This window comes from Papilio machaon, chromosome 3, assembly GCF_912999745.1.
Source record: "Papilio machaon chromosome 3, ilPapMach1.1, whole genome shotgun sequence".
NCBI classification, from domain to species: Eukaryota; Metazoa; Arthropoda; class Insecta; order Lepidoptera; family Papilionidae; genus Papilio; species Papilio machaon.
The window spans coordinates 4,832,628-4,857,022 of NC_059988.1; the positions used below are offsets into that span (position 1 = coordinate 4,832,628).

Genomic DNA, 24,395 nt, shown 5'->3' on the forward strand with positions numbered 1-24,395 from the left:
TGAATAAAATATTTTTGCTGGTAATCTTTTGATAATTGTTTTGAATAGAATATTAAAGGCCATTAGAAATATTATATTGCTCTGTGGACCATTGTTAGCTAAATAAATAAATTGTATTGTTTAAATAAATATGTTTTTTATGGACCTTGCACGAAACGAAGAAGAGAAAATTTATCACAAAGTAGGTATTTATTCTGAGGTAATTTTCTTAAAAAAAGACGATTTTTGCAGAAGTAAATATTACTGGTCCTTTCTCCGCGATCTGAAAACCAAAAAAGAAAAACAAGATACTGTGTAAGAAGGATACGAACATCTTCTTTACAATCGGTTATGTTGTTTAGCTGAAGGAGGTATTAAACATGCAACGGATAGGTACGTGTATATAAAGATATTACTTCTTTTAACAACAACAACTTCTAACAAAACAGATTAAATCTCATTACGGATTTTTGTCTCAGTACTTTTTTATTTTAGAATAAATTAGCAACGACGATTGGACAAAGACCTATAAATGTATAAATGTGCAAACATGTGCAATACGCTTGGAATTTCAAATACCCTGTAGCCTTGTGTGCGACTTGCAGTGTAGAAATATATTATTATGTCTAGATCTTATCTATATTAATAAATCGTTTGTATGTCCCATATTATGCGTTTTTAAACCACGACACATTATTAATTTTATTTTTCACTTTGGCATTGCACCGTATGCCAGGGTAAAGAATATCTAATATTATAAATGCAAAAGTTTAGATGGACGGATGGATGGATGTTTGTTAGAAGGTAAATCCGTGACGGATCTTGATTAAATTTGGCACAGATGTAGAACATAGTCTGGAGAAACACATAGGCTACATATTAAGTTTTTTTTTTTAATTCCGCGAGGATGGAGTCGCGGTCGGCAGCTAGTATTTAATATAAAAACAAGTTATCAAGGTCGGTTTAGTCGATTTATAGATTAACTTTATATCTTTGTGAATATAAAAATAAACATCTATTTCAAAGTATATTATGCATTTTTAAAAACTAAGTATTCACAAACAAAATAAAAAACGGCTACTATATGCTGACACCGAATTACGTATACGAGTGTACCTACATGAGTGTAGGCTTTTTTTTGTTTAAAATGTCTTACTAAAGTGTAAACAATTGAACAAAGTACATACATATGTTTTGTATAAGAGCGTCGGTGGCTCAGGGGTTAAGCACTTGACTTGCAATCTGCAGGTTCTGGGTTCGAATCCCGCCGTGTACCAATGTGTTTTTCGAATTACATATGTACATTTATCCGACGTTCTTACGGTGAAGGAAAACATCGTGATGCAACCTGCACATATCTGAGAAGAAATTCAATGATATGTGTAAAGTCAACCAACCCGCACTTGGCCAGCGTGGTTGGCTATGGCCTAATCACCCCTAACTTGGCGTAGGCTCCGAGCCCCTCGGTGGGGACGTATAGTGAGCTGATGATGACATCCATATGTTACGTTTAAATCATAGAATGTTATAACAAAATATTACATAAGATGTTTTAAAGAATGCACACTCTCATCTATGAAAATAATGTAAAAGTATACAATAAATATATAATTTAAATTGCGAGAGCGAACTACATATTGCAATGTATATAGCGACCTAATATCAAACAGTGTTGTGGCTTTTTATTGGCTTTGAAATGGAGCTTGTTTCGCTCTAATTTGCGACTCAATAAATATTCATTGGTTTTGATTTTCAACAGTTCGCTGTTTCGAGTTGGTTTAAAAGTTAATAACGATATTAAAAACTCGTAAAATTTTTAACAACATTAAACTAACGAAGCATACATTTTATTTATAGGATACCCTACCTATTTCTTAACAATATACTCTTCATTTTAGCCCACTAACTAACGTGTTAAATGTATAAAAGTTAATTGTCCATTTACAAATTGGAAGTAGTTAAATCTTTGCGAAGCGAAGACAATAACGCAGTGTCTGTGACAGGATCTAGACAGTTTTGTTTACGATACAGTAAATGTGAATAAATATTTAGTTTTTCTGGTCTTGGTCAATACCTAGTCGTATAAAATACTCGTGTGTTATAATATTGCAGAGATATGTGCGGAAGACTTTAACAATGTCCCTATTATAAATACTTTTGTTTATATTTCAGTAAACAAAGGCCTTCTGTTATACGAAGCGTGAAATAACAGCGTCGAGTATCTTCCCGAAAATTTCCTATCGAGCAAAGATTATAACGAAGTTAGACTGTCAACGTGTACACGCTTCGCTAATTTATACGGTAATATTCAATTACCTGATAATATAATAGATTCTTGACAACTGTACGAAATATTCTTTATTAAAGAAATTGTAATACTAATGAGAGTATGCTGTTTTGTGGAGACCTCTTTTTCTTGTGGACCAAGAATCAATTAATTAATATTTTAGAAGGTTCTATGACTACCTACATTCACTTGGTCTTCGAATAACTTATCATAAGTCTCCTCCGATGAGAATGACCATCTCGAGTACAACGTGGATTTCGAGAGAACATGTAACTGACCTTGTATTTGAATCCTACATCGAATAAAAAAATAAAATTTTATTGTTAAAATATTACGTTAAGCGTTTCGTAATATTTTTGCATATTTCATTAAAGTATTTCTTCATTCACATATTTCGTACATTCTTTTGTAAGGTTATATTGTGTACGTCATGACACGAGAGGCAAAATAAAGATTGCCTCGCAAACCCTCTTTCCTCATACAACACGAAATACGTTACTGCATTATGCAACGCAGAGCTATTTTCGTTATTACGTTCCCTAATTTGACGTGTAACTTGACTTCTTCATACTTTGGGGACTGACAGTTCATTCGTGTTAACTTAATAAAAGCAATTTAACTGTTTCATTTGAATATAACTGGAGTTGTACAGTCAGCTTCATAAATATAGTGGCAGTCAAGATATCCAAATATATAGGAACACCTAAAGTGATCAATTATATAAGTACAACCAAAGTTATCAAATTAATTGAAGCATCCACTCTGCTCAAAAAGATCGAAGCGTTCACATCGTCATATATATGAGTACATTCAAAGTGCCCATAATTATAGTAACAGACATAGCGTCAATAGTAACGAAGCATCGAAAGTATGCAAAAATATCGGAACATTTGACAAAATTGAACTCTATCTCTATTTACTTAAGATACACTTTGATATATACTACATCTGTTAAATTTATTTGACGCTTTGTATTAAGATAACAGGTTGTCCAGTAAGTTCGTTCCGATTTTCAATAGGTATTTTAGAATAGACTCGAATATTATATTACAATTATTGAAAACGTATGACATGTTTACATAACACATACATACTAAAAGAGGATAACTTCAGCCATATTTTGACAAATGGTAGGACACGATTCGTTCTTTTCTATTAGTTTTATAAAAACTGATTGACTTAATTTTTGTCGAAATAAATAAGACGTTTTGCTATAAAATCGAACAAATATAATTTAAAAGACGTATGCCAAAACTTAAGGGCCTTTAAAATTTCCCTTAAAAATGGGCACGAACTTATCGGACAACCCAACATTTTTCTTCTTATTATTATAATAACGCTTAAAATTTATAAATTTACGATACATGACAGATACCTAATCTATACATATAAAAGAAAGTCGTGTTAGTTACACTGTTTATAACTCAAGTTCGGTCGAACTGATTTAGCTGAAAATTGATGGGGGGGTGGTAGCTTAGAACTAGGAGACGGACATAGGAACTTTTTATCTTGTGAGCATTTTTTTTATTCCGCGCGGACGAAGTCGCGGGTAAAAGCTAGTAAGTAATATCAAATTTTACTCTGTCACAGTATGTGCTAGTTTCAGTGTTTTACTATTTTCGCCGCAGTACGTAAGTTTAATGGTTCGAATCCCAGGCTTACAAGGTTTTTATTTTTCAATATTATCGATCACATATAGAGCTTGATTTTTTTAATGAAAAGGAAAAATCTGGTAATGTACTTAGAATATGTTTTTTTTTCTTAACAAAAACAATTTTAAATTTTTATTTTTGGGGTATTAAATATTTAAATAAAATTAATAACGGTTAGGTTCGGCCATCTCGAGATAAAGCGAGTGGGCGGAGAGTGTTTTCACTTGTCATTGCGGTCATTGAAATTGAATTCTACTCGTATATCCATATCCTTGAAATACACTTTGAAAGTATACAACTTCTGTTAAATTAATTGATAATTTGTATCAAAATATTTTTCTCTTCCTGTTAGGTATCTTCAGTCCGGTTGCAGTAGAATTTTCCAAGCATAGATTTATTACACGTATTAGATGTCGCCTGTGACTTAGTCCGCGCGGAATTTAATGACGAAACTTACAATAATAAACGTGAACAATAAAAAAACATGCTAATGACGTCTCGGTTAAAAAAAGGGACAAGGAATATTGTGGTTCCTTAATTTTTAAAGATATCGAATAGTAATCAATAATTGTTGCGATAAAGTTCAATTTTATATAACGCTTTGATAATAAAATTAAAAACCTTAAAAAAAAAGGAAAAAATTAACAAAGTTTGGGATTCGAATCGCCATAACTGCGTATTACAGCGAACAGTTAAGCCGTAAGGACAAACTGGCATATATGGTGACAAATTAAAATTTGATATTGCTTATCTATCTAGTATCTGTCATGCGGGACGTAAACTTGTAGTAAATAGCAAAAAAATGTTTTGATATAAAATGTCAAATTAATTTAACAGATGTAGTAAATTTCAAAGTGTATCTTAAGTAAATAGAGATAGAGTTCAATTTTGTCAAATGTTCCGATATTTTTGCATACTTTCGATGCTTCGTTACTATTGACGCTATGTCTGTTACTATAATTATGGGCACTTTGAATGTACTCATATATATGACGATGTGAACGCTTCGATCTTTTTGAGCAGAGTGGATGCTTCAATTAATTTGATAACTTTGGTTGTACTTATATAATTGATCACTTTAGGTGTTCCTATATATTTGGATATCTTGACTGCCACTATATTTATGAAGCTGACTGTATAATAATGTGGTTGAATAATGGTAATCGTTTAAACATAATTATGACGACAAATCTTGACAGTGGTAGAGCAACAGCTGTTTCATGATTGAAAAGTGGTCATGAAAGGATGAAATCTGTTTATTTACGTTCTGTAAGGCTTAAAGAAGTAGTGAAAATTTTTCGCCTTGTTACGAAAGGCAAGCACTTTTGTCTACATTCTATGACCTCGCCGAAATCATCGATTATTATTCTTATTCCTGAGACCTGTTTTACCAGATCATATAATTAACATCTTTGTCGTAGAATAGCGCGTTAGGGTTTCTATTTTTACTTATTATCACTATGTAATGTACAACTTTAACATAACATAAAAAGTTACTACCGTAACACATAGCTTTATTTTGATCCAACACGCAACATGCACAATAAATATAATATAGTATGAGGTTAGCCTAATAAATGATGAATGAAAGAATTTACTGTAAATTTTAGGGCACATAACAATTGGTTTAATACAACATATATCATTTTTTTAGAAACATTTTATAGCATTTATTTAGCATTATATCTTTACATTATGCTGATGTGAAAAGATAAAAAAAAACTTTTTAACTTAACGTCTTATCGCTTGGACATACTGCGTTTGTCTCCATGTACTATTTTTGGTAACGGAGTTGAAAACATCGAGAGAAATACAACTTTTATGGAAAAGAGAGATTTTTTGCAAACCTCGTTTAATGCGAGAAAAACGACTGTTTTATTTATCTGAAAAAATTACCTTCCCTCTGATACAGTTACGCCTGTCCAAGGGAGAGTGGCACGTTATGCACCCTTTTTTAGGTCACTGAGGTGGCAACGGTCAAGGCGATGCCTAGCCGAGCCTAACAATACTTTTTTTCGTAATCCACTTAGTGTATCAATGTCCTTACGCACGCAATTTCAGTGAAAAAGCAACGTTGTTTGGACTGACACACAGAAGTAAAAATGCGTGTTTTATTTTATATTATATTTATACTGTCGAAACCTTAGTTTTAGCTCTCTATAATTTTTAGCAACCACAATTCACCATTATGATTCTGTCATAATAGTCTTTTTGGGAGACATTTTGATTAAGAAACTAAAATCTTCTTGACGTGTGTCACAAAAAACTTTTTGTTAGTGAAAAACATTTTATGTCTTTATGGAACTTGAACACTGGTGCGTTACCTAGAAACAATTTTGTTTCCTGTCATTCTCTGTTTTCATGGCAACAAGATAAAAATAAATTTTATATTTGGTGCACGAACAACTGTAGTTATTTCTATTGATTTTATTTTAATTTTACTTTATTTACGTAAGTATGACTTAATTGATATCTATAAAGTTTTTAGTAAACATGTAGTGTTAAATGTAGATTTTCTTGCAAACAAAAGTCCATATTAATCACGAAAACCGAAAATGCCGTGTATTTGAGTACTGTAGACAAAATTAGTAAAGTAATATGTTTTGAAATATTTTCAATAATATACATTGCCATACAGACTATATCGACCATGGCGTGGGGTCTACCGAAACTTCCCGGATTGACGTTTTCGGATCCGACGAAGACCAAACATCACATGCGCAGCTCTCTACGGTTCTATCAGGGATACAGGTTTCCTGACACGATCATAGTAGGGCCTGGGGGCAGTGCCACGGATGTCGACAGTAACGCGTTTGCCTTGCCAGAAGACTCCGTTAAGTATGGATGCAATATTATTATCCTGTTATTAATAATTTGTCAAACACTAGACTGTGACAGAGACATAGATAGAGATCTTCATCTCTAAGAAGAGAGAAAGAAAAGAGGAAGAAGAGAGAGGGAAAAATAGACCGAGTATGTGTAAAGAATGACCAATTTGTAAACTAGAATCTAATTGATTTGTTGAAATTAAGTTAAGAACACTATAAGTTGTTCGGATAGAGTTAAGTTACTCTATAAGTTAGTTTACAAATAATACAGTTTAGGCTTCTTTTCATAAACTTTTAAAGATAAAATATTGCTTGAAAATAAGTTGATATCGAGTGAAGCTAGCTAAGTAAAGTACAGTCACACTACAAATTTTGGTATCCTCGGTTAACCGAGCGGGCTGGTATTTGTTTTGTACATTCGAACTAACATTGAAGAAAGACAAGTTAAATTAAATGCATATTTGTTTCACGTATTTATTTTTCAGCTACGATCCATCACTGACGTACGGCCGCGTGAAGCAGCCCGCTCTGCCGGCCGTCATCCCGCACTGGGCGCACTACGACAAGCGCTGCCTCAACTTCACTGCCTTCTTTAAGCAGCCCGTCTTTGAAAGCACCGATGAGAACTACAGAGTTCGAATTGTCAACATCATCTATTTCCTAGAGGACGACACACTGACTGTCATTGAACCAAAAACGAGGGTACGTTCAAATTACTTTTTTCTCTGATTGTCCCTTAATTTGTTCCTAACTATAAATTATTTTAATCACTACAAATATATAAGAGCACATTTCCGTTGATGAGTAGAGCTGTAACACAGCTATAAACCTAATTTAATTTTAATTTTCATTCCATTTGCCTTGATGCACTTTTGGGAAATGCTTAAAGTGGTCATACGAAAAATTTATGTTATAATTGCGTTGAAGGTTTGTATATTATTGGTAATTCAATGTAAGTACATTTGAGTAGTTAATTCGCAAGCTTAATTGGGGTTAAATGGCAATGCTTACAACAGCCTGTTATCCTCAGAAAATAAAAAGGCTTTTTGTACCTCTTATGACATTATGTTAGAGACACTACGGTAAAATAAATTCATCACAATCATCATTATAATTATAATTTTAGTATTACACGCAGATGAAAATATTAACATCAGTATATTAAACGGTCTGTTCGCAAAACTAAAAATGCTCAATGTCCATGAATTATTACAGAATTCCGGTTTGTGGCAGGGCAAGCTGGTAAAGCGTGGTAAAATACCGAAAAACGACATCGGTGAATTTTGGCACTGGAAGGATTTAGACAATGGCAAAGATATTTGTATCTTTGGTAAAGTTTATCATACGGTGTCGTGTGATCTTTTTACAAAGGTATGTGGTTTTTAATTCTATAAAGCAATTTATAACCAACTAAAGAAAGGTTCAAGCTCCTTGGTGAGGACGTAAGTATAAATTCTAAATGTTCCCAGAAGATATTGCCACAAGCTGTCGAACTGTGTTCATAAATTGATGCTCTTTGAGGCATCAGTGATCCAGTCAACATTACCATGTTCTTATATTGCACCACGTTTACTTATATTAAATATATAAATGTTACTGTAATAAGATGTCAAACGCGAAAACCTAAAGGACTTTTTAACTTTTTTATACAAAACATATGATGTTGATGTATCAAGTTAATGCAGTCTTTTTGCTAATTAAATAGATGGTCATAAGTAAATCGTTCCCTAGTCTAACCAAGAAACCAATTAGCCTAACCTCTTTAGTATCTAAGCTCGATATCTCCCTTGGGAACCTCAACTCAAGTGGTTACTTTGTTAGTGTTACAGGATTACTACTTTGTTGAAGCTATTGTGGTCACAAATCGCTATTATCCTTTTCCTCCTAGCCGTTTAACTCTGACAGTTCAGAACTGCGCATAGTTTATGAGCAATGTATGTATTGTAACATTTTACCTTTGTGCAAATTTTTACAAGGAGCGAGTTAAAATAATTGCTATTGCACAAGAAATTGGTTTAAACACATTGATTATTATTATCTATTTATTTTCGGTAACGAGGTCGTCAGGTTTTATCAGAAATAAAAAATATATTTGTAATTTCAATATTCCGTTAGGCCTTCGATTGCTTAGATGTTTAAAATACTGCATATTTAAGAAGGTTTGTCGGTTACTACTAATTAGTTTAATACCACTATCGGTACTACCTCTAGTTTATTTGTTATTTTCTTTTTTATTTTATACAAACAAAAAAGGGAACATTTTTGTAATGGATACATTTCAAAGATCATAAAAACCTTTCCGTGGTTATGAATAGCCGTTGTTATCTAGTGGCCCTGTCCCGTTCTATTGTTTATATGAACTTTGGAATTCATGTGAAGCCGGAACCTTTTCAAATTTCGACATCAGAACAAAGATTATGCTATGTTCTTAGGTTCCCACACGTACTAAGTCAAGCGAGTACAATAAAAAAATATACAGGGCTTGCTCATTTCTCTTCATTAATGTTTGAAGAGAACTTGTAGTTGAAATCGCCAGAGATTCAATCATAACTTTTTCATCATATTGGTATCTGACTGTTAACGGATTTTTGTTTTATATCAATATTTAATTCTTTAATGATCTTGATACATACGAAGGCCACTTACGTGATGATCTTTCACGTGTATCATAAACCGGTAATCCGGATTGTGATGTCTCGGGTGTAAATCCCGAGGAGTAGGATGATTTGTATCCAAATTATTCGACTGTCTGATGTCGAAGAACGTCTCCTCTCGATTTCAATAGTTTCATAGCTGTGCTGACAATAACATCTTCAGTACAGTTTATTATTATCATCCCAATTCACAGTTGGAAGACATTACCTAGTTTAATTGTGAAAAAAATGATAGTATCTTCAGGTCCTGGGTTCGAATCCCACCATGTACCAATGAGTTTTTCGATTTTTGATTTACATATGTACATTAATCCGACGTTCTTACGGTGAAGGAGAACATCTTGATGCAACCTGCACATATCTGAGAAGAAATTCAATGGTATGGGTGAAGTAAACCAACCCGCACTGGGCCAGTGTGGTTGAATATGGCCTAATCACCCCTAAATACGAATAAAACGAAACGACGAATAGTGAGCTGATGTTTTTTGAACATTCATACACAGTGATACACAGTGATTATTCTACACAGACTTTGGAACAATAGAAGTTTCCGAGGCCGTAGCATATGGTATAGGATAAACTTTCTAATGATTTGTTGAATTACCTAGTCGCAGTGTTTGACGTCTTTTTGTTCAAATCAATCAATCAGTAGTCAGCGCCAGATGCCACCGTATGACGAATTAGAGTTCCGATTCCGTTCCATTCGTGCATAAGAAAAGTGTTTCACTGTTTGGAAAAGTTAAATAGCCGTTTTTGATCAAATTGCGTTTAATGTTCACAATACGTCATGATAGAACACCATAATGAGTTTTATTGTTCGTATTTCTGTATTCCTGTAAGTATATTCGTACATGGGACTGTGGCTTCTACTATTAAACCTCCGAATTGAAATGTAACATATCCGTGATTTAATACAACATTTTCAAAGATTTTATGATGTCACCTACAAGTATTCTATCTATCATGACGTTAACTTTATTCATTTGTAATTACTAATTGGCAGTCAGTCATCATGATACATATAGAACTGCATATTTTTATATCATATGAATATACATATCTTTGTCTTGTACAATAAATTAAACTAATTTAAAAAATAATTTATTAAAAATGACGTACATACATTACTCGTTACAAATTGTTACAAATTCATCCATAACAAAAATAATGCAAACGCCTAATAAAATTACAGAGCACTTATGTAATTTGACACGATTGCAATACCCATGTACCATTTTACAAACATGGGGATCAAGAAGGCAATGGCGCGCGCCGGTTGCGGCAATGGCTTCACGGCGTACACGATGGTGTGGATAATTCTGCTGACGGTGTACACCCTGAAGAGAAGCGCTGCCCAAGCGGCCTCCGGCGACGTAGTTAGGTACAATGCCCCCAAAATCCAGAACGCGGGAATGTTTTCAAGGTCATTCAGATGTGCCCGTCTCACTCTTTCGACGTCCGGATCGTCCAGTTTTACTTTTCCTTTTGTTGGTTTTGCGTCCTCTTCGTTTGCGAACACTTTCTTGGCAAAACGAACTCTACTGGTCAAAAATGCCATCACAAGCACTTTGAGTGCCAGGATAGCGGAGTACAAAATGTACGATTGTACGGCGGGATCACTTAGAGACACCATTGTTTATTTTTTTACAAAAATGGTGGGATAAAATTAACACAACCGACGTGCGCTTCTTTCGACTTTCAGTTTTCAAATGACCAAGTGTCGACCACACAGATAAGTACTGATTACTGTGAGAATGTGTGTTTGTGTTGCGTACAGTCAGATACTGTTGTATTTTGTATCAGCATACACACACACACACACACACGTGTAGTTTGTTGTTTATTCAAACACGTATATAAAATTTATTGCAAGTCATCCCGTTAGTCACTGAGTGACAACAGAAGTTGCCTAATCATTCAAACAAGACAATATTTTCTAGGAAGATATAATTTCAGTGTGTTCTAGAATTTTATCCATTGGAAAATAATTTTAAATAACAGCATATTACTCATTTTATCAATTTGTAAGACGATTTTGGTATGATACCTACGCATTAAAATAATCAATAAATTATCACGAGCGAGCAGCCACCTGAATTCGCCGAAATACTAATTATCACAGGTGGGCACAGTTAATTGAAAAGTTAACTTCGTTAATCGTTAATTCGTTAATTAAAAAATTAACTTCGTTAATAGTTAAAGCGTTAAATTCTCGAAAATTTAACGCAAGTTAAAGTTAAAGTTAACGTTAACAGTTAACCATACTAAAATTATACATTCTAATTTCACACTTATTGTGGCCTCACTTGTTTAAAATATTATTTTGACTATACATTCTATAACACATTAGTATTAGAGACAAGTATGAATGCATTATAGTATATTTCATTACGAGTGTGGTAAGCCTGTCATTGCAAAGAGTTCCGACAAATGTCTACCCGAGCCGAGGCGCAGCCAAAGGTGAGGGTTGACAGTAAGAACAATTTGTAATGACAATTCCGCACGTGTATTAAACAACTATTTTTAATACAGTTGCGAAAAAATGAAGTAACTTAATATAATAATAAAAACACAATAAACTCAACCAACTAAAATGTTTGGAAAATGGCGCCAACTGTAAAATAACACAAACAGTTTTTTTTTTGTTTTCTTCACCCATTCTGGGTTGGCCAAGGGAACTATGCCCAAACAGCCTTGATGCCCAGCCAGCCGAGTAGATTTTTATTGATATGAAATGAAAATGAAATTTAATGGGATGAAATAAACCTAACCTAATTCATTGAATCAAATCATTAAATCTGATATTGTAACAAACTAGGAGCTTCTTTTTAGAAATATTTGCATGAATCATAATAACTTCAATGATTTTTTTTTTGTAAAAACTACGTGGTTGATTTTTTTTTTTTAATAGACATTATTTTGACAGTTGGGAAAGAGAACGCACGACTTTGGAAAAGCTAAAGAAAAAGCATGAGTAAAAAAGTGTTTTTACTCATGCATTTTACAGTTGCTCAAAAAGTGGCGTATTGCAGGGGCGAAGAGCGTTCGGAATGTGGGCTATTACATACACGTGCTTTTATATACTCGTAATGAAATATACTATTTCGAACCTTCTTTTGATTTTGTCCTGTTGTTCACGTCTTTCCCGGACGCTCTGATGCATACACTTGCACGCGAACTTCACATTTCACAATTATTATCAACTCGTTCGTTCACCATTCGAGTCGCCGACAGTCGCCCAACATAGCTGAACTTACGAGCGTGGCGTGGCGCGTAATTTAAACAAAATGACAGCACGTCTCCAAGTTTCTAATTTAACGATTAACGGACTTAATTAACGGAAGTTGAGTTTAACGGAAGTTAACAAAAGCGTTAACACTCTTTGAAGTTAACTTAAAAGTTAATCCGTTAAGCAAAATGTTAACTTCGTTAATTAACGATTAACGGATTAACGAGTTAATGCCCAGCTCTGCTAATTATGTATGTTCATTTTTCAAATCGTAACTACATTTTAAATAGACTCGTGTCGTAAATAATAATATTCGTTTATTGATTGCTTCCTACCACCTGTCACCAATATGTCTACCAAAAGGTAATAATACTTTTTAAACTGTGGTTGAGACTGCGGCAGCATTAGCTGAATAGCATAGATTAGCGTGAATGGCCCACTCACACGACTACACAGAAGGCAGGCGTGAAGTCGGCGTTGGGAAAGGGCGTGACCGCCCAGGCCGCTGGACTGAACGGCGTGCCACAGGTCTGCGAATTACACAGTCTCACATAAACCTTTTAAACCACACACCGACATGGTAAAAAAGAAGGCGCTGTAGATATCTGGCCCAGGGCGCTAGTAGACTTATAATTGTTACTGCCCGCGTTCTCACTGATGTAGGTATAGCTACTGCTGAGAATTTTATTCTATTATATCCTTGTCGCATTCTTTCGATTATCGGATTGCCTAATTTCGTCACTGCTCTAAAGTTCTTTCCATCTTCTGGATTAGCGAATACGTATCGTCTAGCAAATCCTGTCCTTGAACCTACTCTTGGCAGTTTTGAACGTTAAAATAATGCCGAATGAGCTATGTAATTTTGTATTAAAGGATTTGTCATTGTCAAAGCCGTGACAACTTCTTCAAAAGGTTCTTCGATTTACTGCCTATTCAAAGTCCAATGGCCCTTTGAATACAATATTTATTCACATTTATCGTACGGAATGAAAGAATATTTTGTCAAGTCATGTTTAAATACCGATTTATAAAATGCTGATAACATGGAACATTCTACAAGTTATGCTATTATAAGTATCGTTTTAAAAACGATTGATAATTTTTATTAGCAGCAAGTTACCGTTTGCTTCCATTATCTAAGTAGGTACTCGTATTGATTTCTTGTTCAAACACAATAAGATTCTCATTATGACTGAAGACAATATGGTTTTGCAATGGAAATCTAGCGTAAGCCATGTTATAAATTTTTGTTACTGGCTATAATATGATGAATGTTATGTAAATACTTTTTTTGTTATAAAATTTTCTTTTGTGTGGTTACCAAAACTGAGCTAACAATTAAGAAATTTATTGCTAAAACGCAATTATAGCAATCCACCAACGCGATTACAAAAAAACATATACCTATATAAATATTAAGCAAGCAACGTTAAGTAAAATGAAAACTTTTTTGTAATACATATAGATATTTATTAACAAAAAACATACATACCATTAAAACATTTCTTTGTCAAAATTTTACAAGTTATTTATATAATATGAAACAACTTGAATACCCATATACCAATTGATAATATAAGGTATGCCATATGCGATCGCTCGGCTCGGTTGTGGCACTACTGGCAGAACGTAAATAACTGTGTGAATAATTCTACATGCTGTAAATATTCTGAATAGTAGCGTCGTCCAACCAAGACCAGGTCCTGTGGTTACATATAACGCGCCCAAGATCCAAAAAGCCGGTATATTTTCCAAATCATTCATATGTGCACGTCGGGTTCTTTCCACGACGGGGTCGTCTAATTTAACCACTCCTCTGAAATTCTTCACGTCTTCTGGATTTGCAAACACACGTCGTGTGAGCCTTGTGTATCCTGTCATTGAACTGACAGCGATTAATTTTAATGCCAATATAGCTGAATGAACTATATATACTTGTAATAAAGGGTTCATTACAGTTAACACAGCCATCTTTTAATGATTAATTTTAAATTTTCGAAATGAATAGTTTGATCGTGTGTTCTGTTCAACAGACCGCAAAGGAATTATTTTAAAAGCCAAGTAATCATGTTTATTAAGTAAAGTAAATGTAACTTTTTTGGGTAAGTGCAGATAAAATTAAATTAGCAAGTAAAATTACTTTACATATTTTAATCATATCGTCTTTTTTCGTTATAAAAACAGGAGCAAGTTATCAGTACATTATGTATTTGTAATTATAATTTTATTTTCAAAAGATAAAATGAAACAAATATAACAGTTTGAGTATTTTTAATCGAATCAAAAAAACACCTTAATACCTCTATATCTTAAAACGAATTAAAAGGTTACAGAGCACTTATATAATACAAGGCAACTTGGAAGCCCATGTACCATTTGATGAGGTAGGGTACTCCAAATGCGATACCGCGCGCCGGCTGCGGCAAGGGTATCAATGCATACACAATAGTATGGACAATTCTGCTTACTGCGTATACACGGAAAAGAAGTGTCGCCCAAGCAGCCACCGGTCCAGTTGTCAGATACAACGCACCTAATACCCAGAAGGCGGGAATGTTTTCCAAATCGTTCAAATGCGCGCGACGAATCCTCTCCACGACAGGGTCATCGTACTTAACTTTACCCTTCAATGTCTTCGCATCTTCGGGATTCGCAAAAACGCCTCGTGTCATACGAGCGATGGCCGTCATAGTACTCACAGATATCAATTTCAGTGCCAAAATTGCTGAATAAACGATGTACGATTGTACAACAGGACTTGACAAAGCTAATACAGCCATGATTTTAGTGTTTCACTCTACAAAGTACAAAACCACTCTCAACGAACGACTTCTACCGACTGAATGATGAAACAGATTAACTTTGTGTGCGTGTGGCCATGACCTGCATGAAATCACTGTGTTGTGTGTATTTTATTAATTTAACAAGTCCAAGTAGTAGGTACATTAATGGTATAACCATATTTATGAATAAATTTGGTTGTAACCTATTTACACGTTTTATTTGTTTTAATGTTTTTTTTTAAAGAGAAATGTATGTTGCCATGAATCTGTGGCGCATGTATGAGAACATAATTGCTATCTCTATTTTTTCTAAAATAGAAGATTAGTAATGACAATAATGTTGTAATACTCATTACTCACACATTTTAAAAAGAAATGCAAATTAGAGATAAAACCTTTCTGATCTATAAAAGAATCAGACAGTACAATAAAGAGAATACAAAAATTTTCGTGCGTCTGTATATCCAATATATAAAATTCTCGTGTCGCGGTGTTTGTGGGTAAACTCCTCCGAAACGGCTTGACCGATTCTCATGAAATTTTGTGAGCATATTGAGTAGGTCTGAGAATCGGCCAACATCTATTTTTCATACACCCCCATTTAGTTTTTTTTAAATGCGCGGGGACGGAGTCGCGGGCGACAGCTAGTAATATTATAAAACTATAGGTCGTTCAACAACAACTAACTTATTAATTTACACATCACATCTTTTTGATAATTTAGATGTAAATAAGTAAACAGATAGTATATATGAGCCGTTTATTTTATAGTTACTAACTACTAGAGATTAGAGAGTTTTCATGACATTATTTTGTTTCTTTTTAGTGAATTTTGTTTGAAATTGTTTTTTTATGTTACTTTTGATTTTCAAAGGATAAAATGAAACAAAAATAACAGTGAGTATTTTTAATCAAAATAAAAAAACACCATAATACCTCTATATCTTAAAAAGCATTAAAAGATTACAGAGCACTGATATAATACAAGGCAACTTGGAAGCCCATGTACCATTTGATGAGGCAGGGTACTAAAAATGCGATACTGCGCGCCGGCTGCGGCAAGGGTATCAGTGCATACACAATAGTATGGACAATTCTGCTTACTGCGTATACACGGAAAAGAAGCATCGCCCAAGCAGCCACCGGTCCAGTTGTCAGATACAACGCACCTAATACCCAGAAGGCGGGAATGTTTTCCAAATCGTTCAAATGCGCGCGACGAAATCTCTCCACGACAGGGTCATCGTACTTAACTTTACCCTTCAATGGCTTCGCGTCTTCGGGATTCGCAAAAACGCCTCGTGTCATACGAGCGATGGCCGTCATAGTACTCACAGATATCAATTTCAGTGCCAAAATTGCTGAATAAACGATGTACGATTGTACAACAGGATTTGACAAAGCTAATACAGCCATGATTTTAGTGTTTCACTCTACAAAGTACAAAACCACTCTCAACGAACGACTTCTACCGACTGAATCATGAAACAGATTATCTTTGTTGCGTGTGGCCATACCTGCAAATCACTGTGTTGTGTGTATTTTATAAATTTATCAAGTTCAAAGTCCAAGTAGTACGTGCATACGTTGTAACGTGCATAGGTTGTAACCTATTTACACGTTTTATTTGTTTTAATGTTTTTTTTTTAAAGAGAAATGTATGTTGCCATGAATCTGTGGCGCATGTATGAGAACATAATTGCTATCTCTATTTTTTCTAAAATAGAAGATTAGTAATGACAATATGCCATGAGACAAGCCGCGGACAGAGCGGTGTGGAAGCAGCTCGTTGACACATCAGTGAAGGCACTTCAAGATGAGCACGACCTTCAGTAATGGAGAGCACGAAGAAGAAGAATGACAATATTGTTGTAATACTCATTACTCACATATTTTAAAAAGAAATGAAAATTAGAGATAAAACCTTTCCGATCTATAAAATAATCAGACAGTACAATAAAGAGAATACATAAAAAGAAAACCTTTTTCGTTCGTCTGCAAACAATATTATAAAACTCCCGAAGTAATGATTCTCTCTTTAACAACTTTGATGTTTGATTTACCTTGCTTGAATAATAAATTCAATCCCTTTAATCTTTACTTCGACGGGTAGTGTATTTTTATGTTCTTTCTCGAATCTACTATTTCCTAAGGTTATTTATTAGCTTAAGAAGATATTTCAAATATATACCTAGTCAGGCCATAAATTCTGTCACATGTTTAATATATAATAATTGAAACAAGTTTATTCATTATGTGACCATTTATATACCAAAATGAACTTAACAAAACATAGATTCTTATGACACTAAAGTTTATTCAAAATGACCTCCGTGATTTTGAATACAGGCCTTCAATCTGCGCGGCCAGTCGTCTATCGCAACACGAACGAGGTCCATATCAATATCGGCGGCTGCCTTAATCAAGGATGTCTTGACTTGACTCCAAATTGGGATGAGGCTTTGAGCACGCCTTTTCCTCCAAGTGTTGCCATATCTTGTAATCTAACGGATTCACTCACTGGACTGGAGGAGGGCCAGTCTTCGTGCCGGATGAAGTCGATTTCACGCGCCGCCAGCCAGTCTTGTGTGCTCTTCGCTCTATGAGCTGGCGCCGAATCTTGTTGGAATACCCAGTGCCTGTTATTGAACATGGCATGAGAAACAGGCTTCACAAGATTCGTCAGGACTGTATTTTGATACACAACTGCATTCGTTTTTACACCTTTCTCACAAAAATGTACCTCTGTTAAGCCCCAATAAGAAACTCCCAACCATACCATGAGCAAGGATGGAAAATGACCGCGTTAGACACGCGGAATACGGTTGCTCGCTTCTTCACTACTGTGTGCGTACACCTTATCATTTTGTTTGTTGTAGCTCTCTTCTACGGTAAAATTTTTTTCATCCGAAAAAAGAATTTCCCGATATTTTTTTTCCGCGTACCGCTTCAACAAAGCGCGGCATCTCTTCAGTCTCAGGTCCATTAGACGAGCATTCAAACGATGTCCTGTTTTTCTTCGATATGCACGAAGCCCTAAGTCTTCATTTAATACCCTTTTCACCGTGGTTCTGCTTAACCCCATCTGAATGGCCAACAGTTTCTGCTTACGTTTGGGATTTCTTTGAATTCGCGCCTTCACAGCTTTTATCACTGCTGGAGTCCTAACAGACCGAGGGCGACCACTTCTTGACCTGTCATCTACACTAGAGTCTTCATTGTATCGTTTGATGGTACGATAAACGAATCTTTTGGTTATATTCAAATTTTTCAGTATGTCAAAAATTTGAATTGGCGCGTAACCGCAACGATGCAACGCAATAACGCAATAACTGCAACACGGTCTTGTTTAAGCGTCCACTCCATATTTAAAAATGAGTAAAATTCTAAAAAGTATACAGTTTTATTTTCATGAACAATTCAAAATTCGAATTCAATAAACTTTTTTGTGGCCAGCATTCTAAAAGAAAAGATTTTACCGTGTGACAATACTTATGACCTGACTGTGTATATAGACATCAAAGTCTAAGCAACACATACAAATTTCAATTGTACAAAGTGTTTTCGCATTAAATCTTTAGTATACTTTTATTATTTATTAATGCTTTTTCGACATTTAACAACAATTGTCTTTTTTTATTTACTTTTTAATTAACAATAATTACGAGTAAGGAATGTTTGTACGTAGTACAAAGTAAGGTGCCTAATCAACTAAATTTAAAGTAAAATTAAATGGTTGTACAAAAATTGCATAAATTAATACAAAGTGTGGCCTCCTCTGTTATGGAGAACTTGCTGGCACCGATTATTCATAGAATCGATGAGACCCCAATGAAATTTTGGTAAGTCCATCAGTTGTTGGGTTGTTGTCACTCTATCCAAGTCCTTTAAAACACGTCTCTGGAGCGTGTCCCGTGCATGCTCGATGGGGCTGAGGTCTGGCGAATGTGCAGGTCAAGGCAATACCAGGAAATTTTCCCTTGCCAAGTACTCCCGTGTGTGCAAAGCTGTATGCGAACGCGAATTGTCATGCATCAAGGTGAAATCGAAGCCAATCGCTTGTGCGAATGGACGGACATAAGGTCTTAGAACATCCCCAACGTAATTTATAGCGTTCATGTTATCATTTACAAAAACGAGCTCAGTTAGTCTGCTCTTCATAATACCCGCCCATACCATAACTGTTGAGTCGTTGTATGGATGCACTTCCTGAAGTCACCTCAGTCTTTCAGTATTTCCAGGACAACGGTACACTCTTACCCTTCTAGTATCAGGCTGGAACCCAAATCGAGACTAATCGGAAAATAATTTTTTATCTCATTGTTCCCGGGTACATGTAATGTGTTTCCCTACACCATTCACTTCGACGATCGTGATTTCCGTGACGTGACGGTGGGCACCTAATTGGCCGCCGTGTTCATAGGCCATACCCATGTAGTCGATTTCGACTTTCAAACGACGTCGCTCCATAACGTAAAAAATGTCTCGAAATCCAAATTTGTTCAAAACTTTTTCAAATTATTGTTTAAATCATAAAATTGATACCGAATACTAAATTTTAATAAGCTATGAAAACGATATAAAATTCGAACAAATGCATTCGCTTTTGAATTTGTGAAAAAAAAAAAATTATACTCGATTTTTTTTACAAGCAGCCAGTATGTCCTCTAGATCAAAAAAGTTTACGTAGGTATTATTACCTACTTGGTAAAAATGATATAATAATTGATTAATAACTGAAAATAGTACGTGTTGCTTAAACTTTTTTGATATGTGTATATTTATTTATTTATTATTATTACATAAAAAACCAAACCTTAACCTAGGATTACATGGTTCTAATTCTGTAATAACTTAAGGTAGGTATGTAATTTATATTAACTAATCATACATAAAATGAAACAATGATGTAGGCAAATTTGTTCTTTGTTGTTTGTTTGTATTTTTTTTCTATGTGTGTTACCGCGAAACTCCGCCCCTGGTGGTCCGATTTTGATAAAAATTATTTTAATCGAAAGGAGGTGCTTGCAGATGGGCCCCATTTTTTTGTTTTTTTTTAAATAAATAGAAGACAAGTAGATTTTGAATTTAGCTTCAAAATGTGTTGCGAAAGTTAGGGACATTTTTGATTTCAGCGCTTACGTAGGCTAAACTATAAGACCTACATAAAAATGAAAGAAGAATTGTAGCTCTTTAAATGTGTTAAATAAAAGTCCGAATATACGAGTATCTATATTTTATAGTTTTCGCACAATAACCATTTTTTTCTTTAGAAACATCAATTAAATTCATGCCCTATTTCCGACGCTATTATTCGAGTTCAGTATAAACCCTTATGTAAATATTATATGTTCATTATCAAGAGAATTTAATATAGATTATATTTGCCCTTCAAACTATATCATTCTGTCTAACAGTTTAGGAGATATCGTAAGAATAAAATTGAAATTTGCTACATCGCGTTACAGTGAAAAGCACAATTTTGCTTTCTGGGCTTACGTAGGTCATATAGTTTGTACATATAGTAAAATAATGTATGGAGTAATTATAGGTCCTTAAATATGCTAAATAAAAGACCTTGGTGGCATATATCTATCATTCATGGATATCTCATTATTGTGAACAAAAGTCGATTAAAATGCACACGAAAAACAGCGTCGTAAGCTTACGGCGCTATTATATTATATTCAATATGAATCCTTATCCAAATAAATATTTTTTAAGGCTAGAGTATTAAATGCAGATTACATTAGCGTTTCAAACTATGTAATTCTGATCAATAGTTTGGAAGATATCAAATGATAAAAAAATAAGAGGTTATCTGCTGCATTCCAAATTAGTCTTTGAATTGAAGTACACACATACTACATAGGAAAGTCCTTTTCTTTATTTATTTGTCTTATTTCCGTCCTCATACGTATTAAGGAAATTTATAATCAAAAAACATGTTACAAGAAAGAAGAGAACTTTCTTTAGAGTTTAAAGGGTTTTCATGACATTATTTTGATACTTTTTAGTGCATTTTGTTTGAGTTTGTTTTTTTATGAAGTCGGCTATTTTTTTTTCTTAAAATTTTTATTTTTTAGTAATTCGGTTTTGCTTGCACCACCCCAAAATATTATAGCATAAGAAGTAATAGATTGGCACAATGCAAAATATATTGTTCTGATAGTTTTAGGATTTTTTTATGTGTCTAAGATTTTTGAATACAGTTATAAGTTTTCCTATACGTGTAGAGATGTTTCTGATGTGCGGTTTCCAGTTCAGATTTTGGTCTATTAAAATACCTAAGTATCGAATTGTAGAGGTGGAGGATAAAGCGTAGCAATTGCAGTTAATTGTTAGTTTTACACGTATGGGCTTTTACATTGAAAGTGCATTCAGAAGGTCGGTCATTGTTTTTTATTGAAAAAGCTACGTATTTAGTTTTAGTTAAGTTAAGGGTTAGGAAATTTGTTTCAAGACATTTCATAATAGAACATAGGCCTTCTTCAGCAGTACTTTTAGTTTCATCCCAAGTTCAACCGCGAAAAATAACTGCAGTGTCGTCAGCGTAACTTTTAACTTCTGCTTGCTTCTGTTTTGGAATAAAAACATTATCAAACACTTTAGCCATATTATCTAAGAATACACCTAAAAATTTGTATTTTTTGTCTAAATATTCACTAACATGAGCCACTAGGTGTTCAGTGGCGTCGCTTGTTGATTTTTTTTTCTCTAAAGCCGTATTGACTGGGGGAAAGAAATCTTTTCCAGTGTAAATAATTAAGCAGGCGAGAATTAATTACTTTTTCTAAAATTTTCGATAAGCAAGGCAAAAGTGCTATGGGTCGGTAATTAGAGACATTTCCTCTGTCACCCTCTTTAAACACGTGTATTACAATAGTGTTTTTAATGCTTTTGGAAATACACCGTTTACAAGACATAAATTGCAAATATGAGCTATAGGATAATCTAGCTTATCGATGGCTTGTTTAAAAAAACTAGAGGGGATACCATCCCATCCTGTTGAGGCGGAGTTTTTTAAGGAAAGTACAATTTTACGTATTTCTTGAGGAGAAGTTGGTTTGAACATAAAATAATTCGGAGACATATTAATACTTTCATAATTGTTATCTGAAGAGAGAAGAGGCCTGTTGGAACTACAGTATGATACATTTGGTATAGTAGTATTTTTATCAATTATATGTTTACAAAGTCTTAAATGCAATTTATCTCTAAATTTGATACACCTCATAAGCCCCGGGGTGATCCATGGTTTGATATTGCGTTGTCGATTGGAAACTTTAATCGTATTGGTGTGTTTATCTATTTTAGCCATAATATTAGATAGGAATTCATTTGTACCTAAATTAGGATCGTTATTATTAGTTATTCTATTCCAGTCAATATCATTTAGTTCCAATATTGCTTTACCAAAATCAGTACGTTTTATGTATTTTGAACGTTGTTTACAAGTATCATTTGATTTGTAAGCTGTTATAATAAGAGAATTATAATATGTAACTGTTGTATGACATACGAGGCATGCCTTTTAAGTTTTGTCGTTTGAAGAAAAAAACACAACTAGAATCTTATAGTAAATTTCATTGTTTTTCAAAGTATTCTCCACGTAGCTTAATACACTTTTCCATTCGCTCAAACCAGTTATTATAACATTTATTCCACTCTAAAGTGGGGGTTTTCAAAATGGCTGACTTGAAAGCGTCGACTGCTTCTTCACCGGGCTGGAACCGTTGACCACGAAGACTTTTCTTAATTTTAGGAAATGTAAAGAAATCGTTAGGGCTTAGGTCAGGACTGTATGGAGGATGGTCAAGAATTTCTACTTTTTCCTGCTTCAAATACTCAATCGTTTGACGAGCGCTGTGTGAGCTTGCGTTGGCGTGGTGCAGGATAATGCGTCGCTTTGAGTTAGATTTTCGCATTTCGGCGATGACTTGTGGTAAACAAACTATGGTATACCACTCTGCATTCACCGTTCTACGATCTTCAAGTGCAGTAGTCGCAACATGGCCTTTTTTTCCAATGAAGGTGGCCACCATCTTCTTTAAAGTGCTTCGCGAACGAACAACTTTAGTCGGCTTTGGCTCGTCTTGAAAGACCCAGATTGTAGATTGTTGTTTGGAATCAGGATCGTAGGCATAGATCGTCCTCGGTCCAACCTTTGCAGAGTTTTCTTACACCATCTGACGCGGGCTGCCTTGTGATCGTCTGAAAGCAGATGCGGTATCCAACGGCAAACTAGCTTTCTCACACCAAGCGCTTCATGCAAGATCTTCTGAATGGTTGTCCCTGAGATGCCTAATAGAACCTCTATCTCTCGATACGTCACATGACGATCTTCGAGAATTAGTTGTCTCACAGCAATGATGTTATCTTCGGTGAAGGCGGATTTTGGACGTCCTTCGCGAGATTTGTCACTAACACTAGTATGTCCACGCTGGAATTCTAAATACCAGCGTTCGACAGTCCGCAGACATGGTGCTACATCACTGAACACAGATGTTAGCTCTTCAAAACACTGAAGCCATGTCAGGCCTCTTTTAAAGTTGTAGAAAATTATTGCACGAACATTTTCCTTAGAAAGATTCATTTTCGTACGTAACCTGGCAGATTCAAATCGACGCTGTGACTAAACAATAGCATTAATCTTAATACTTTCAACTGTTTTAAGATTCAAAATTTAAACACATTCGAATATAGAACAGTTCCAAATTCAAAATTGCCGGGAAATATTGAAACGACAGAACTTAAAAGGCATGCCTTGTATAATGCAATGAGTTTTTAAGTTTGATTTAGTGAAGAAATGATCCAGGCAATTATCTTCGCGGGTGGAAAAAGCATGGCCAGGTAACAGTCCATGCATAGCTAATAGATTAAGATAAGCATGAGATTTCGCATCGCTATTATTATTTTTAATATCCATATTGATATCCCCAGTTAAGCTAATGTGTTTAAACAATCGAAGAGTAAAAAGTAA

General features: G+C 34.5%; 4 protein-coding genes across 4 annotated transcripts in view; 1 reads left to right on the forward strand and 3 right to left on the reverse strand.

The window, feature by feature from the left end:
• Window positions 1-6,346: 6,346 nt before the first annotated feature.
• The window catches only part of LOC106712234 (EF-hand domain-containing protein 1), a 32,882-nt gene continuing 14,833 nt past the window's right edge, over window positions 6,347-24,395 (forward strand). Inside the window, exons 1-4 of the mRNA XM_045686600.1 lie at window positions 6,347-6,369; window positions 6,557-6,756; window positions 7,232-7,448; window positions 7,962-8,117. Of these exons, the coding sequence (XP_045542556.1) occupies window positions 6,569-6,756; window positions 7,232-7,448; window positions 7,962-8,117 (561 nt within the window). The 5' untranslated portion in view covers window positions 6,347-6,369; window positions 6,557-6,568. The remainder of the gene's footprint in view (window positions 6,370-6,556; window positions 6,757-7,231; window positions 7,449-7,961; window positions 8,118-24,395) is intronic.
• On the reverse strand, window positions 10,552-11,121 carry LOC106712444 (microsomal glutathione S-transferase 1-like). Its single transcript, XM_045686616.1, has one exon. It carries the CDS (start codon window positions 11,031-11,033, stop codon window positions 10,587-10,589), a length of 447 nt encoding a protein of 148 aa, XP_045542572.1. The 5' UTR covers window positions 11,034-11,121; the 3' UTR covers window positions 10,552-10,586.
• Window positions 14,928-15,409, reverse strand: LOC106712443 (microsomal glutathione S-transferase 1). The gene has a single exon (XM_014505018.2). It carries the CDS (start codon window positions 15,407-15,409, stop codon window positions 14,957-14,959), a length of 453 nt encoding a protein of 150 aa, XP_014360504.2. The 3' UTR covers window positions 14,928-14,956.
• Window positions 16,376-16,884, reverse strand: LOC123723552 (microsomal glutathione S-transferase 1-like). Its single transcript, XM_045686615.1, has one exon. It carries the CDS (start codon window positions 16,826-16,828, stop codon window positions 16,376-16,378), a length of 453 nt encoding a protein of 150 aa, XP_045542571.1. The 5' UTR covers window positions 16,829-16,884.

Bases quoted from the DNA above. Each gene is read 5' to 3' on its own strand.
- LOC106712444 (XM_045686616.1), bottom strand. From the start codon at position 11,033: ATGGTGTCTCTAAGTGATCCCGCCGTACAATCGTACATTTTGTACTCC.
- LOC106712443 (XM_014505018.2), bottom strand. From the start codon at position 15,409: ATGGCTGTATTAGCTTTGTCAAGTCCTGTTGTACAATCGTACATCGTT.
- LOC123723552 (XM_045686615.1), bottom strand. From the start codon at position 16,828: ATGGCTGTATTAGCTTTGTCAAATCCTGTTGTACAATCGTACATCGTT.